Below are 16,263 nucleotides of genomic sequence, written 5' to 3' on the forward strand. Positions count from 1 at the left end.
GTGAACAAGGAATGAAATGAGGTCTTGCTGCAGTATGCATAGTTTTAATCAGCCCTTCTGGTAAAGGCAGAGCCATTATTAATTGGATAGTAGGTGGGAAATGATAGACTACATCTATAAATAAACATAAGAGGAAGGTGAGAACAGCTGTGTCTAAGCCTGCTAGTCTCTTCTAATACTCCACAACTGAAGGATTGAAGGGGAGCTAAAATACTTATTTTTCAGATGTAGCATTGCTGTCTAGACTGTTTTTTCAACCCCCCCATCTCTTATGTTCCGAATCTTTGTTTCATGTCACTAATCTGTAACAGACTATCATTGTAATAGAGAAGGGATTTCACCTGTTCTACATCTTTGCCTCCAAAAATCTTTGAATGCAACCCAGATATTAATTGGAACTCGCTGGAGCTTCTGTTAACATGGCAAAGAGAGAGGCAGTCTTTTCTGCAATGTTAATATGTGCTGTCACCCAGAAAACAAGGAGTGTCACTTGAAAGAAAAGTAGTTTCGCTCATGTAATACTTCAGTCTTGAATGACTAGTCTTGCTATGTAACCATGGTCACACAAACAGGTTTTTCAAGCTGGAGGAGCAGACAGAGTGTAGCCATTGACTGTAAAGAGCTATCAAGAGCATTTGCAAAACAAATACAGTGCTGGAATAAACTGCTTATTTCTGCCTGTAACTCTTGCCACTATGTAATTAAGTCTTTCAGCAGATATGGGGACTAGAAAAATAGTAATGTGTAGGGTGCCTCTGGCTTGTATATGCAAAATTTGGGGACTGGGGACAAAGGTGAAAAAGAAGAGATTTCATTGTTGAAGTTCAATCTGAGGAAAATGAGACTGTGCTGTAGGTGTGTGAGCCTCTATACTGCAGTGCATGTCAGTGTGCCACTTCTAGGTGTATTCAAACTTTTATTTTTTTTCCCTCTCATTAAAGAAGAGAATTGGCAATAGAACTTACTAATAAGTGAATTGTTTTAGTTGTCCATCTTACTGATTATATAGGATCGAAACACTAAAGCTAATGTGATGGAGGCTGGAGTAATTAGTTAATCTTAGTCTAATCAAATCATTTTCTTTACAGTCTTTACTTAATGTTACACACTCACACTGTTGCATAATTTTGCGGTTGAGTTAAAGGTTATGGAGTGAAAAGTTCTGAAGAGGATGGATTTTATTCTTGATGTTTGAATTTAAATGAAGTAGGGAGTTTTTTATGATTGGACCCAGCAAAATCTTGCTATGTAATGGCTTTCCGTCTCTCTGACAAAGAATGAAATTCCTCCAAAATTGCCAGCTTTTTTTCCTTAACCAATGAGTTCCATAAGAAGGATTCTTACAGAATTTGAATGGTTCACTGTGATGAGACATTTCTCTAAGTGCTAAACATTAAATACATGTCTTCAAACCATTTGCAAGAAGTAATTGTGACAGAGACACATACATTGGAGGGGTTAGATAATAACAAGAAGATTGCTTGTTGGTATTATCTTTTATGTAAAACTCAATTCTTAATCATTAACAACTGTCTCTAGAGAATATACCCTCCCTTGATAAGAGGCAAATGAAAGAATAATGATGTGATATTAAACATAAAAATGGGAATATTTGGTTGGGGAAATTAGAGGACTTTATTACAGTCAAATATAGAAGTCCTTGTAATATTAGAACTTGCTGCAGAGCTGGTCAGATGGGTAAGGGTGAAGTACTGTAATGGCTCAGAAACATTTGGTCTTATGAAAAACTAGATGCTTTTTATATGCAAAAATCTGGAGAAATTAAGGTAGAGGAAAAACCTCAAATGATTAGTGAAGCTTTTAGAAATAATTTTAAATGAATAACAGACCTGACCTCCTCAGCAATGAGGAAGAGTTGGGAATCTGAATCTTTTGCTTCCTTGGGGTGCTTTTCAATAGGGGAGAGTCACATGATGCAGTTTGTTGAATGACCAGCCAGTAAAGTTCTGCTTGGTGACTCATGGGATGGGCTGAAAGAGCAGTTTGTACAGAAGGAAAGAACAGGGCTCTTTGTTACTAAGCTTGCCTGTAAATCTAGGGAAGAAGATATCTAAAGGGAGGGTGTCAAGAGGATGGACCCAGGCTTTTCTCAGTAGTGCCAAGCAATAGAACAAGAGGCAATGGGCAGAAACTGATGCACAGGAAGTTCCATATGAATATAAGGAAGAACTTCTTTACTGTGTGGGTGACCAAGCACTGGAACAGATTGCCCAGAGAGGTTGTGGAGTGTCCCTCGCTGGAGATATTCAAGAATCATCTGGACACAATCCTGTGCTATGTGCTCTGGGATGACCTAGCTTGGGCAGGGAGGTTGGACCAGATGACCTGCTCTGGTCCCTTCCAGCCTGACCCATTTTATAATTCTGCAAAACAAAAGACATAATTGCTCCTACCAGTTGTGCCTGTTCAGCACTCCAGAAGTGAAGGCTGCATGGAGGTGACTGCTCTAGCTGTAACATAGCAGGGTAGGTTTCTCTGTGGGTGCTACAGGGTGTGGGGATCAGCTCAGTTACTTTGTCTTATACCTGTAATGATATATGAGAAGCACGTGCTCTGGGAAGCACGGCACATAAAATCTGCATGATGTGAATTTTAGGCCTGGATTTCAAAGAAACGAACTTAAAACAGGTGTTTGATAAAGCTGAGCATGTGGTTTCAGTAGAGTCCATCATAGCCAAAGGTCAGTAGGGTGGCTGACCAAAATGGAAAGAGACTCAGTAAGTGAGGTGACTGGGCTTCTTCTCCTACTCCCTGTGGGGTTCTGGTTCACTTACTGTTTTCTGTCTGTTGGGAGAGCTGTGTGAAGCGTTGCATTACACTGCGTCTGTGTGTTAGAAGGAATGTGAGGAAAAAAAAGTTTATTGCGTCATCTCTTAAAAATATTTTTCTTCTTTCCAGACTAACTCCAAAGATTGGGTTCCCCTGGAGCGAAATCAGAAACATCTCCTTCAATGACAAGAAGTTTGTTATAAAGCCCATTGACAAGAAGGCACCAGTAAGTATGTCTTGAACAGATTCCTGGATACTGCATATGAACAAATGATACAGCTTCATCTCAAAATAAAGTAGTCGTTGGAGAGAAGAAAGCTGCAGATATTCTAGATGCAAAATGAGCCTTAGTATTTAGAATGTATGTAGAGCTGTCTGTTTTTCTGTACAGCATAAGTGAAGGGCTTATAGTGATATCCAACATGGAAAAAATAAGGACTTTACAACTGCAGTCCTTTTATTTTCTAGCAAACTAGGTAGTTTTATGTCTAAATTAGAGATTCTTTGCTAGTTCTGTGAGTCCTCTCCCCATTTCTTTCAGTGCATGGAAGCTGGTAGATAACTTTTATTTTTGGCTTTTAATCTGAAGAAAAAAACCAAAAATGTTCATTAAAATAATTACAGAAGTAATTAAAATGCTACTGCAAAACCACATATGTATCCAATACATATGGCTTCCCATCCATCACTGCTCACTTCCACACTACTGACAGAGTAAAAGCCAGTTAAGGCCCATGGTGTTGTTCACTGACTTTCTTAATAACTAATGTAAATGCCAGGGATATGATTTCTGTGGAGAACTGAAATGTAGCTACCTGTGAATGTTGCTTTTCAATACTTACAAGTATGTTTTCAGAGTTATTTTAGTGAGGAATTAGAAGCTTACTTTGACCTGTTGAGAACATAACGTGGAATAACTGGTATAGGTGGATGTCATTCTGTCAGTCTTGTGAAACTATTTGAATAGTTTAAATAGTTGAGAAAGATCTCCTCTTGTCTCCTCCCACCCCAGTACTTGACCTTGGTGGGTAAGTGCAGCCCTGAGAAATAATAAGCCGTTAGGCTTTGTCAAAGGACAATAGCTTATAAATATCTCTAATAGAAAAAGATCCTCCCAATAACTCAAAGGATACTAATGCACAGTGTGCTGCAGGGATTTCTTCCAGATAACAGCCTGAGGGAGTGGAGCTTCTTTCTGTGATGCTGTTAGTGAAAACCAATAAAACTCCACAGAGACAGAAAGCTGATCTGTCAGGCATACTTTCCTCAACAGAATAGCCTCTGTCCTGTGTTGTAGGACAGGAAGTTGTCTGGGTCTTTTCATGTGTTTGTGTCTCCTTTTAAATGACAGGTGTTATAACTACAGCAGAATACTCAGTCCACCCAAGATGTGGGCTGGAAGCTCCCCTTTAATTTGGAGGATTCTACATGTCTGTGTTTAAATGGACACTAGTGTAAAGGGTAGAGCCCTGTGGCACCTTGCCCTGCTTAACTAAGCTTTTAAATTTTTAGGCTTGCCTGCCCACATACTGCAACATCTTCAGCACATTATCTTTCAAATATCGAGGTGCAATACTCCCAGTTTTGTGAGACCTGGGGGAGGCTGGGGATAAGAAAAGAAGGGTGTTCTTTTGTGTTCTTATTTAAATGTTTTGTCCCTTGGTTATGGTCTAAATGACAAATGCAACCAGCATTCATTCCCTCAGTATTTAATTCCATGTAAGTGAGCCTTGCCTCAGGATAGGGCTTGTTCATCACAATGTACACAGACTGTTTTTAAAATTACTTGTTAGAAGGAGGAGGTCAGATGAATAACTAACAGGTACAGTTCAGTTAGCAGTATTAGACCTGTACGGCTCAGAATGGCTCTGACAGAATCTGGTGGGAGAGCACAACACACTTCCCAGACTGCCTCTCCTGCAGTCATTGTGTGCATTAGGGAAGTGCATTGGAGAAAATGAGTCTTTGTTGCCATATTCATGTTCATCTTAAATAGCACTTAGGGAGCTTTTAATTGCTTCTGGTGTGTCTTCTAGTTTTAACAAAGATAGCCACAATTGTGCTTCTGAGCTCAGGCAATTAAAAACATGATCTCTGCTTCCATGCAAAAGTGTAAAGCCCGTGTGGCCCTTCCCAGTTCCACCTCTTGCTAACAGTGAGGCAAACCATGGGACAGTGATTCTAAGGAATGGGTACTGGCTTATGGTGGTAATGTGGCAGCTTGCCCACTGCCCTTATCACCATCCACGCAGTACACAAAAAAGCACAAAAATGTTGAGTTTGTTCACTGTGTAAGTTCAGACTTCATTGTAAATGCATGAGGTTGTGGACTCAGTAAAATCATCAGGCAGGTAATGAACTTGGTCCTGTGTACCCCTTTCTTAGCAGATTTTCTTCTAGAAAATCCAGTCTGATTATAACATGGATAATAAGAAATTTGCAGCTGTTCCTCTTGCTGAACCAGAAATTTTAGAGTAACTTGTGCTTTGCTACTGCCTGCAACCTGATATTCCAAATAACCCATATATTTTTAGTTTTGTGTTTTATCTTTCATTCACAAAAATGTGCAAACTGAAAAACTACTCAATGCTAGAAGTCTGTGTGTTGCCCAGGTGTTTACTTGCCAACCCAGAATCTTCTCCAACATTTAACAATATTCATTTAAAGGAGACTTCATCGAGTTTGGAATTTTCTCTAGAAGATAATTTTTCCAGAAGAATAACTTGTCAATTCTATGTAGACTTTAAAAGGAGAATATAAATAACAATAATTTTTGCTAGAGATGATTTTGACAGTCCCTGCTGCTATATTTAAATAGCCTTGCATTTGTGTCTGAATTAGAGTGAAATCAGTGGCAAGGTTTTCTGTCTGCAGTTAGCTGGGAGAAGAGAAAGCATGCTTATAAAAAACCGACTGTGTGTTGTCTCTCTTCTAGGACTTTGTGTTTTATGCCCCTCGTCTGAGAATTAACAAGAGGATCTTGCAGCTCTGCATGGGCAACCATGAACTGTATATGCGGCGCAGGAAGCCTGACACCATTGAGGTGCAACAGATGAAAGCCCAGGCCCGGGAAGAGAAGCACCAGAAGCAGCTGGAAAGGTGAGCTTGAATACAGGCAGCAGGCATGGAGTGGTAGAAATAAATGACACTGAACTCCTGGGGTCAGCAAGCAGCTGTACCTGCAGGTCAGCGGTCAGTAACAGGGGTATTGCCTGGGCAAGGCTGAGAGCCGTTCCAGGTTCATGAGGCACACGCATGGTCCTAGGAGGGGACTCGGGGTGTCCTGCAGCAGGACTGTAAGCATTGCTCTTCTTGTGACCATGCAGGTCTGCTGTCCTGTGCAGTCTCAAGAGCTCCGAGGACATATGCAAGTAAAGGCACAATGGGCTCTGGTGGTGCCCTCCTAAAGGAGGGTTCTACTGACTCTCAAGTGTTAAAACCTGAATTATGTGCTGGACCGTGGGATGGTTGGGAGTAAAGGGGAAACCTTCTTGGGGAGCATATGCATACAGTGTAAAGAGAGAAGAGGGGACTGGGAGATTTCTTACATGCAAGGAAAAAGCAGTAGCAATTCTACCACTGGCTTCAGGTTGCTTATGGTTCAAGAAATCATGCTGCTTTTCTCCTGTGTTTGTGGATTGTTTGTCTTCATTCCCTCACTGCTGTTGACGTTTTTACACCTCCTTCACTTTCCTTACAGCAGAAGTAACAAAGTTAAATCTCCTCTGCTGTGCAGTCCAAGTCCTGCTTTTTCTCTCTGCATCTAGTAGCTATTTGGTGTTCTAAACTTCTGTGGTGGCCAACAAAAATACAATTTAAATGAAATGGGGCATCCAAAACTGAGCAAAAATTCTGAAGTGATAAAGGAACAGCCTATTTCTGTCTCCTGGCTCTTGTTTCATGTTAGCCACTTTCCATTGAGCTGGCTGAAGAGATGCCCAGCCAACTTTCTTGTCTGGTGGTAGCTTGAGTCTGAAAGTGAACTTCAAACCTGAAATATGTTTCTAACAGGAAACAACTAGAAGATGAAAAGAGGAGGAGGGAGACAATTGAGAGGGAGAAAGAGCAAATGCTGAGGGAGAAGGAGGAGCTCTTGGTGAGGCTACAGGAGTATGAAGTGAAGACTCAGAAAGCAGAGAAAGGTAAAGTACTTGTCATGGCTGACCAGACCGTATGTATTGTGCTCCATAGAGGGGTTACATGGATTGCTGCCTATGCCTTGGCTAAATCTGGTGACACTGAGATCTCTTAGCAAGGCTTACTAATATCTTCCCGTATGGGTAAATACACACGTGCACACAGTATGCATAATAATCCAAAGTATTAAAGTAGCATAAAATCTGCAGACTGTATTTGGGAAGCAAAGGGCAAGAACTCCGTTTTCCCCAGTTGCCAAGAGGATTTAAGTAGCAGAACCTCTTCCAGCAGTGAGCAAGAGTTCAGCCCTCAAGTACTTTTTACTTAATGCCCAGCAGAAAAAAGTGCTTTGGGAACAAGTCTTTCCAATGAAATGGAAACATTCTGTTTCAATGCATAGATGATTAGACTGGAGACAGCAACATCTGGTCTATTAAGGGCAGCAGAGTTTTGTCAGTGTTACAGACTTTTTAGTGCAAACATCTTGCAGAAAATCTAATTATAATGTGCATCTGACTCATCTGAATCCAGTTACTTGGTGTACTATGCAAATAATTACTTTGAGGAGCATGACGAAGGGAGTATTGCATGCTGGAGTAAAGTGCTATTGTGACTTACTGCAGTTACCTGAGAGGCTGTTTGTAGTTCCTTAGCTTTGGCCAGGCTTGTGGACTAACCGTGCTGATCTTTTTCCAGAGCTCTCAGATCAGATCCAAAGAGCCATTCAGCTGGAGGAGGAAAGGAGACGAGCCCAGGAGGAAGCAGAACGTTTGGAAGCTGACCGTTTAGCTGCTCTGCAGGCCAAGGAAGAGCTGGAAAGACAAACTATGGACCAGATAAAGAGCCAGGAACAACTGGTAAGACCTAGTCATTTTGAGGATCAGATATGCTACTATGTCCTTGAGTAAGGCAAAGTCATCTTGTCCAGGGAAAAACCTAGTGCAGTAAAGTACTAGACCATGTCATAGGATCATTATGGCACTGGTTTCTGTCGTAAGGAATCTACTTATTTGTTCCTTATTTCTTTATTACAGTTAACAGTGTTTCTTTGTTGTGCTTGGTGGTTGGGTTGAGTTTTTTTTAAGAGTCCTTATAATTCCAGTTTTATTATTCAACAGGCTACAGAGCTTGCAGAGTATACAGCCAAGATTGCACTTCTTGAAGAGGCAAGGAGGCGTAAAGAGAGCGAGGTTGAAGAGTGGCAAATCAGAGTGAGTATCTGCCTTACAAAGTTGCTCTAAAGTTCTGCGCTTGAGCAGAGCACACTGTGGTGCTTAGCTTGGAGACAAACTTCTGTACAGCAGTGAAGAAGGGCAAACTTGTGGTGAATGTGCAATATGCCTACAAAACACCTTTCTTCCAACAAACCATCAAAATTCAAAATGGAAGCCTGTATAAAACCTAAAAATATGATTATCATCTTGGAGCCATGGACGGGGAGGGGCACATGGATAAATGATACCTGATGCATGATATAATGTCTGAAAACATCAGTCAAGAGAAGATTCTGCAAATGCAGCCACACTGCAGGTATCCATTTTGAGGAGTGTGTGCTGTTGTTGGTGGCTTCCTAGTCGGCATAGTTTAGCAACATATGATGCACTAAAACCAAAGACAAACCACACAAGGTTCAGAGTGCCGATGCTCCCAGTGCCCTGTAACTAGGGCTATGGGCTGCATGGGAGGGCAAAACCACTGAAGCAGTAAGGAAGGTGCCTGCCTAGTGCATAACTACATTCAAAATTCCAACTTGGGAATCTGAGTTCTTGCTCTGTAGAACTCTTGTCTCTTCAGCCTACAGCTCTTCAAATGGAGAACAGGATGAAAATAACTGTAGCTTCCCACAGAACAGTTTTTCCTAGGCTGTTTTAGTGGAAGAAGATTCTTTGCTTAGATCTCCTGCACATTACACAATGAATGATGATAACATACCTAGCAAAAAAAAAAAAAGTTCTGTATGACTCATAGAGTACTGTCAGCTGCAGAGATTTAATTCTCTCTTCCTTGCTTTTCATAGTGGATTGAAAAAACTGGGAAGATAAGCATTTGAGTGTTCATTAAGCTGGTTTAAAGCAAGAAATGCATTTAAAATACTTTTTACTCTTTTCCCGAAGGCCAGGGAAGCCCAGGAGGATCTGGTAAAGACAAAGGAGGAGTTACACCTGGTAATGACTACTCCACCTCCACCTCCACCACCTGTCTATGAGCCAGTGAACTACCATGTCCACGATAACTTGCAAGATGAAGGCTCTGAGTACTCTGCCTACAGTGCAGAGTTCTCCAGTGAGGGGATCAGGAATGACCGCAATGAGGAGAAGCGCATTACTGAAGCAGAGAAGAATGCACGTGTACAGAGTCAACTGAGGGTAAGATGATGTTTGGGGGAGGCAGAGTAATTGAAACAATCTTTCCTGGAAAACATCGTTTAACCACTTGGTTAAACACACTGAGTATGATAGTTTCTCTTTGTTTACAGTTTCTGTAGGCAGTTTGAAATAAAGACAAGGTATATAAAGATTACTGTCATTGCTGAAGCTTTGAGGTTGCTTAAATCATCCATGGTGTTTATGGAAAGCATATGTTGTATCCATGTCACTGATCTGTCCAGTCATCTGTCAGCTGTCAGCTCTCACCAAAGAACTGTCATGAGCCGGAAGCGTCTTACAAATAACCTGTATTTAATGCTCTTCATATTGCAGGCACTGACAGATGAGCTGGCCCAGGCTAGAGATGAAAATAAGAGGACCCAAAACGACATTATCCACTCAGAGAACATGCGACAGGGACGTGACAAGTACAAGACACTGCGGCAGATCCGGCAAGGCAACACCAAGCAGAGAATCGATGAGTTTGAGGCGATGTAACAATGCTTGTAAGAAGACAGGACTGTGGGAAAGGCAGATCTTAATGCTGTGTTCTTATTTTGGGTTTTTTTGTTGTGTTGGTTTTTTGGTTTGTTGTTGTTTTTTTTTTTCCTGAGGAGACATCACTGTATGACACTTAACAAATGTTCTCTAAACCCAGAGGTGTTTAAATCTCCCATTTATCCTGTACCTTCTCTGAAATTTGATATAGTTAAAAACTTATTGTACCACTGATCCTGGTAACTTGCTCATGCCTTTGCTTAGTGCCAAAAGGCCTTATGTCACATCTCTCTTTAAGCAAGACAAATTTTAACAGGCTGTGCTTCTAGTTGAAGATACATGTCCTGTGCAGGTGCTGGATTCAGCCTGGTCTAAAAAATAAGCATCTGTGGGTGAATTTTGTGCCATACGTCTTTGTATTATTAGTTACAGTGTGAAGTCCAGCAGTTGAGAAGACAGATTCTGGAACTCAGGATTTGCAAGCACCTGAGTGTGTACAACCTTGCACATGTGCTTGTATGCCCTGTTTTTTCCTTGGTCTTGATGCCCATGTTCCCCCTCCCCAGCCCCCCCCCCCACACAAAAGAACTGACAACACCTCAGAACTACTTTGTGTAGAAATTAGGCGTTTTCTGGTTACTGTTCTCAACTGGAGAATTTCTGCAGTGATGGCTCAGAAGTGTGGCAAAGGGACACTCATATCCTCTTCACGTAACAAGTAGCAAATACTCTGTTGGAATCCAAATACGCTACTGTGTTGGCATTCCAACTTCATTACTGATCAGTTATAGTGTAGTATTTATATATATATATATATAAACATGCAACATGTGGATTGCAGTACTAGTTTAAAGGGAAATAGTTTTACTCTGTATATTTTGTTACTTTTCAGATTTAATAAGACTTTCGTCTGTAAAAATGCCTAAACAGCACTGTAGTCTGATACAGTGCAGCTGATTATTTACTATAAAGCATTATTTGTAAAGATCATTTTTTTACTTAATGAAAACTGTTATATGTACACATGATCCAGTATATACAATTTTACTGCACCTATTTTTCTAACAAATTTTCTAATTTTTTTAAATGTTTGATTTAAAGTTTCAGACTCCAAAGATGAAGGGACTGCTTGTTTATATCACAGTTGAATTCTCTCTAGTAGAGAGCATTTCTGTGACCATTCTTCCCCCATTCTCCCCCTTTCCTTGAAAATCTGTTAGAAAGTGAGATACAGTATGTTGTCACCTCTTCTCTTCCATTTACAATATCTATGCTGCATTATACGTGAGTAGAATCTTGTGTGGGGTTTTTTTATTTGCAGCAGCAAACATCTAAATAAAAGATCTGCAAAGTAACAAAGGATGTGGAGTCAAGTGTTTCTTGTGTGGGGTGTGTTCTATATAAGGTGTACTACTGCTCTTTTAGTTCCTCAGCTTAGCCTGTTAGTCCTTGTGTCTTTAAATCGTAAATCCTTAAAAGCCACACTGACCTATAAAGGTCAGTTACTTGCAGTAACAAAAGTATAACACAGCAGCACTAGTTACAGTTGTATATATGAAGTTTCTGCTGACTGTAACACTACATCCGAGACAAGGCAAATTGCCACAGTAGTTTGACCTAAGCTTGCATTTCCACCAGCACACATGAATAAATGATAAAGTGAGCTAAATTCTTGTCACGTGCTGTACGCCCTATGGATCAGACGTGTTAAAGCTGTCTTACAGCGACAGATGAGAAGGAACTTATTACACCCACACTTAGTCTATCAGCTGTTGTCCCATACTCCTACTGAGGGAGAATTTGTACCTTAACTTTCTAAGCCTCATGATGCAGCACACATTAGAGAGATGTGGCTACAGGCCAATGCTTTTTAGTGGCATGTGAAATAATAGTGGCAGTGTAGATAATTCTGAAGCAGACTTATTAGCATCTCCCCTTTGCAGCAAGCAAAGATAAGCTAGTTTTCAGTTCTGTGTATAAAACATTAACCTCAGAGTGAAAGCACATAACTTTCCTCCTGTAACAGTTATTTTCTCTGAGAAGTATTCCTAGCTGTGACTAAACAATGAGAGTTTGGCTATGCCCAGAAATGGAAAACTGCGTATTGTCTGGCTACTGTTACTTTGTCAGCATAATGCACCTCAAACTGAGACTGTAACTCCTGAAGAAACAGTATTAACCTTATACTCCAACTAGAGACACAAGTTAAAGCCTTTACTTTTTAAGAAATAAAACATTCAGAATGTCACACACTTTCAAATACATAAGTCTATTCCCCAAAAGCCAGAGTGGATGCATTTGCATCATACCTTTCCCCAGACCCGAAGTCTGGGGAAGTTTAAAATATCACAAATGGGGAAGGAAAAGTTGTGTGATAATTTCTCATGATTTAAAGTTTTCCTTATTTGAATGCAGTACAAGTGTAAAGTCCATCCACACGTTTGGGTTGCAGAGCACTTCTTGCCATTGGAGCACTGACTGAGAAACAAGGTCTGTAGAGCCAAACAGTTCCTCTGCAAGAAAGCAAAAGGAAAGGTCAGTTACTTTTCACTAAGCCTTACCCAGCTTCAGGCCCACTTGGACTGGTTAACAAAATAATCTGTTCACCCACTTCTACAGTAATTTCAGCTACTCTGTAGCTCCTAAGGCACTAATTGCAATAAATTGTATTTATACTTTTGAAGTATTATTTACATCCTGTAAACTAGGATTTCTCTCTGAAGATCTCTGCTTGCAGCAAATAAAAAGTTTTTGGTTGTATGACTAGAAGCAGAGGAGCAAGTGTACGCACTATTAATAGCTGAATGGTACAAAATCTCCTGCTTCAGTTCATCTCCAGTACCTTCAGTGCATTACTAGGCTTAGGGCTTGGATCACTTACAAGCAGGTAGCCCCTGCTCTAGCAGAAAGGAAAATGCTGGGTCAGATAATCAGAAAAAGTTCATGAGGAAGCCTGCAAAACACTGACTTATCTCCAGTGATAATACTCCTCTAAAGTGGATATTGATACCCAAACAACATGACTGAGCCTCAATCTTTTTTGAGCCTTTCATCTCAAATACTGAAACCACAGTACTTGCTCTCAGGGAGTATGGGGCTAGGAGACTCTGTTGGTCAGCCTTCAAGTGATAAGGGTTGGACTTGATGATCTCAGAGGTCCCTTCCAACCCAGCTGATTTTATGATCCTGTGATTCTATGATAATACTTCCCTGCTCAACTACGAGGGAACCAGGGTCTATTTAGCAAGCAGAGGATTTTTCAGATGTTTCTCAAACATTTCTCAGCCTTCAGAAAGAAAATTTGCTCTTATGTTAGAACAGAGTCCAAAACTCACACATGCAACAGCCCCTTCTGAGCAAGTTTCACCTTCTGTATTTCATTGATTGGATTGCTTTGTGGATGTAAAATAATAATCACAAACATAAGCAAGGTTGGAGTCTACTAGATCATTAGTTCTTGTGCTTTCTTTTGATGAGAAATCATTTAAAATTAGCCAATTCATAAAAAGCAGTTAAGGGAATAAGTCTTTAAAAATACAGAGAGCTCTGTGGTTGTCTTAGCATGGCTCTGACCTCAAAAGTCACCATGTTAACAAATAGCTTTCCTGAAAATTTCCACTGAAAACCTTGAGGTTCTCCACAGACCTGAACTAAAGCACATGCATCAGTTCTTGCAGGATCAAAGCCCAAGACTACAAGTTGCTTATGACAGAGGCTGGGACTGCATGTATAGGCATATGATAGCAGGTAATAAATAGCATAGAATAATTATTGTTGTTTAGGATGTAAACTAAAAGACCTTTTCCCCAAATTACGTTCAACTTTTAGTGGTAAAGTACTTACTTGTACCGAGCTTGGCTCCTCCTAGGAATCGATCACTTGAGCTGAAAGTTGACTTGTCCCAGACAGTCAAGTGTAGACATGATTGCTGTAGCTGAGCTGGGGTCACACCATCAAAGACAAACAAGTGTTTCCACTGAGGATAGGCTTCTTTCTTCAGGACAGGAGACTTTTGCCTTACCTCTGCTTGGTTTGGAAGGATAAGACAACTTTCCCAAAAAAATAAGAGTTCAGCAAAGTTACTGATTTCTCAACAAGAAAACAGAGTATTTGCAATAATCAACTAAGGCCCTTTGTTTTACCTTAAAGAGCAAAAATGTTTAGCTTAAGTACAAGATAGAACATGGTGCTAGTGTGTTTATTTTGGGACTTGCACCTTCTCCTGCTTGTCATTAATGTGGGTAGGCTCTTCTGGTCTGCTTTAACTTCGCCGTCACTGCCTGCTGAAGGAGTCTTTACTCCACGTGCTGTTATTCAATACTGCCTAAAACCTGTCTTTCAGTAGCTAAAATGCTCACCCATTTCACTAAAGATAGGTGCCACAGCAGGTAAAATAGTGTTATGAGATGCAAGTTTACCCCAGTATCATATTTCTAATGGCATCTGATGCCTGAATACAGGAAAGTAAAATGATCCCACATACAAGCTACTCAGCATACTGAAGAAAAATTCAGTCCCTTCTCTTTCAAAACGTCTGGAATGAAGAGGATAAAAGTTTTCAATGTATCCTAAGCTTTACTTAATTCTGCAAAAGCTGAAACTAGGAATGAAAATACTGTATTTTTTTGCACATGTTTTTCCTCTCCTAATATCTAAAAGCACATACTTAAACTAGTGAACTCTAAGTTTTAATGACATCATTAAATTCTAAATTTCAAGACTGAGAGGGTAGGTGGGACCTGTCACCACTGTGCAAACTGCTGCTGTTCTGCAGGCACTCAAATGAAGCCATTGCAAGGAAGTCTAAGTGTAGACGATCGTAGTTTCAAATGCAGTCTGCTGATGAAATCATGTTAATACATACATTTGCATGGAACACGTGACATTTCCTATTTGTAGTGTTAGGTCTCATACATACCCTTTAACAAAGGAATTCAACACTCCAGCAGGTCTCAGCATGGGCAAGTTCTTAGCCCCAAATATCATAATCTGAAGCTGGCAGTTGGGAACTCCTTGGTCTTTGTTTCCTGAAAAAGGGAGCCCTTATCACATGAAATGCCCAGTCAGTTCAGCTCATAGTTTAAGATGCTGCTATAAGTAGGGGAATGCCTAAGTGGTACTACTCAGATAAGGAGTCATAAGGCTGTACTAGGAATATTTGAAAGATTTTAACATGTTTGTACAGTGTATGATTCACACAAAGAAAACCAAGCAATGAGTAGCATTGTGATTTCTGTCCCAAAGATAAAGCTTTCTGCTGTGTTTGTGAAATGTCAACACAGGACAGTACCCACAGAAACATTTCTCTGGAACAGTCAGAAGCAGGAGAAACAGCCAAACCCATGGTGTGATACTGCTCCTCTCACAGCTCTAGGTACAAAGCAGAGACCCCAATACACAGGCCTGCACAGGGAGGAAGAATTAAAGAAAGCAAGCTGATAACTTTGGGGTCATTTGGAAAAGAAAAAATTATTACACCACAAAGCACCATTTGCTGTAGCTGTTAAAAATCCCACACAGGAATATTACATGGACACATTGCCAGTCCTTTATTGATCTCAATTCTTTTCTAGCCAAGGGATTTACAGAATCATAGAACCATTTACACTGGAAAAGACTATGAATGCTGAAACATTTTATACCTTCAAACTGGAAATTTTTATACTGGGCTGGTACCAAGAGTCTTGCAGACAAGAGGAGCTCACCGCTGTACTGGGTAAGATCATCTTCAGGCTTTTCAAGCTTAAGAAAGGGACATACAGAAGTTTGCATTACTGCAATCATTCTCTTACACATCTTTCTCAGAGCTTATTTGTGTTTGTGACACAAATGGGCTGGATTGACAGCATTCTTCCCTCAATGATGTCAGAAGGGTGATCTTTTTCATAGACTTTACAGCATCTTGCTCTTGAAATACAATTAAGAACAAAAACTAAGAATCACCTTGGGTTTGAGTTGATACCAGTCAAATAACTGCATTGAGTCCTCTTCAAAATTCCATGCTGCCAGTGGAATCACTACTTCCCCCAAAAACACCCTGTATTTGAGTGCTCCCGCATGCCACACAGAGATCTGAAGTTGCCGAGTTCGCAGCTGGGAGTATTCAATCTTGTACTAGAAAGATAAACAGCATTTACAGAGCAATACACAGGATGAATGCAGCCCACAATCATGACCTGCTTACAGGAAGCCCAGGCACAACATGGCTGAAGGCAGATATGAACCATGATGTCTGCGTATGCTTTGCAATCTGCATATTACCCCACAATTTAAATGCTAAATAATGCTCATTCAAATATATATCAACATTCCAGGAATACCTTGACCTACCTTGCTAAAGATTTTGATTATTAATTCAGAACTTTAAATAATTCTTGACCATTTTTTCTGGGTTAGGGGTTTTTTTTCATTTGTTTGGTTTTTTGGTTTGTTTCTTTCTTTTTTTGGTTTGTTTCTTTCTTTTTTTGGTTTG

The 16,263-nt window shown here is 40.3% G+C and overlaps 2 protein-coding genes across 11 annotated transcripts in view; one reads left to right on the forward strand and one right to left on the reverse strand.

The window, feature by feature from the left end:
* EZR (ezrin) overlaps positions 1-11,146 on the forward strand; it is a 36,988-nt gene extending 25,842 nt beyond the window's left edge. For both annotated transcript variants that reach the window (XM_027634112.1, XM_027634113.1), the window contains 7 exons: positions 2,920-3,016; positions 5,726-5,889; positions 6,802-6,932; positions 7,624-7,784; positions 8,046-8,138; positions 9,042-9,293; positions 9,627-11,146. In XM_027634112.1, the coding sequence (XP_027489913.1) occupies positions 2,920-3,016; positions 5,726-5,889; positions 6,802-6,932; positions 7,624-7,784; positions 8,046-8,138; positions 9,042-9,293; positions 9,627-9,791 (1,063 nt within the window). In that variant the 3' untranslated portion in view covers positions 9,792-11,146. The remainder of the gene's footprint in view (positions 1-2,919; positions 3,017-5,725; positions 5,890-6,801; positions 6,933-7,623; positions 7,785-8,045; positions 8,139-9,041; positions 9,294-9,626) is intronic.
* A 70-nt stretch (positions 11,147-11,216) lies between these two features.
* SYTL3 (synaptotagmin like 3) overlaps positions 11,217-16,263 on the reverse strand; it is a 33,357-nt gene continuing 28,310 nt past the window's right edge. For 8 of the 9 annotated variants that reach the window (XM_027634110.1, XM_027634109.1, XM_027634105.1 and 5 more), the window contains 5 exons: positions 15,735-15,905; positions 15,434-15,533; positions 14,710-14,818; positions 13,635-13,840; positions 11,217-12,304 (listed from right to left, as the gene is read on the reverse strand). In XM_027634110.1, coding sequence (XP_027489911.1) covers positions 12,174-12,304; positions 13,635-13,840; positions 14,710-14,818; positions 15,434-15,533; positions 15,735-15,905 — 717 coding nt within the window. In that variant the 3' untranslated portion in view covers positions 11,217-12,173. Of the gene's footprint in view, positions 12,305-12,485; positions 12,691-13,634; positions 13,841-14,709; positions 14,819-15,433; positions 15,534-15,734; positions 15,906-16,263 lie in introns of all 9 variants that reach the window. The other variant, XR_003526108.1, reaches the window with a different exon arrangement.

Source organism: Corapipo altera, unplaced genomic scaffold (assembly GCF_003945725.1).
Source record: "Corapipo altera isolate COAL_440 unplaced genomic scaffold, ASM394572v1 2b, whole genome shotgun sequence".
In the NCBI taxonomy this organism is placed as follows: Eukaryota; Metazoa; Chordata; class Aves; order Passeriformes; family Pipridae; genus Corapipo; species Corapipo altera.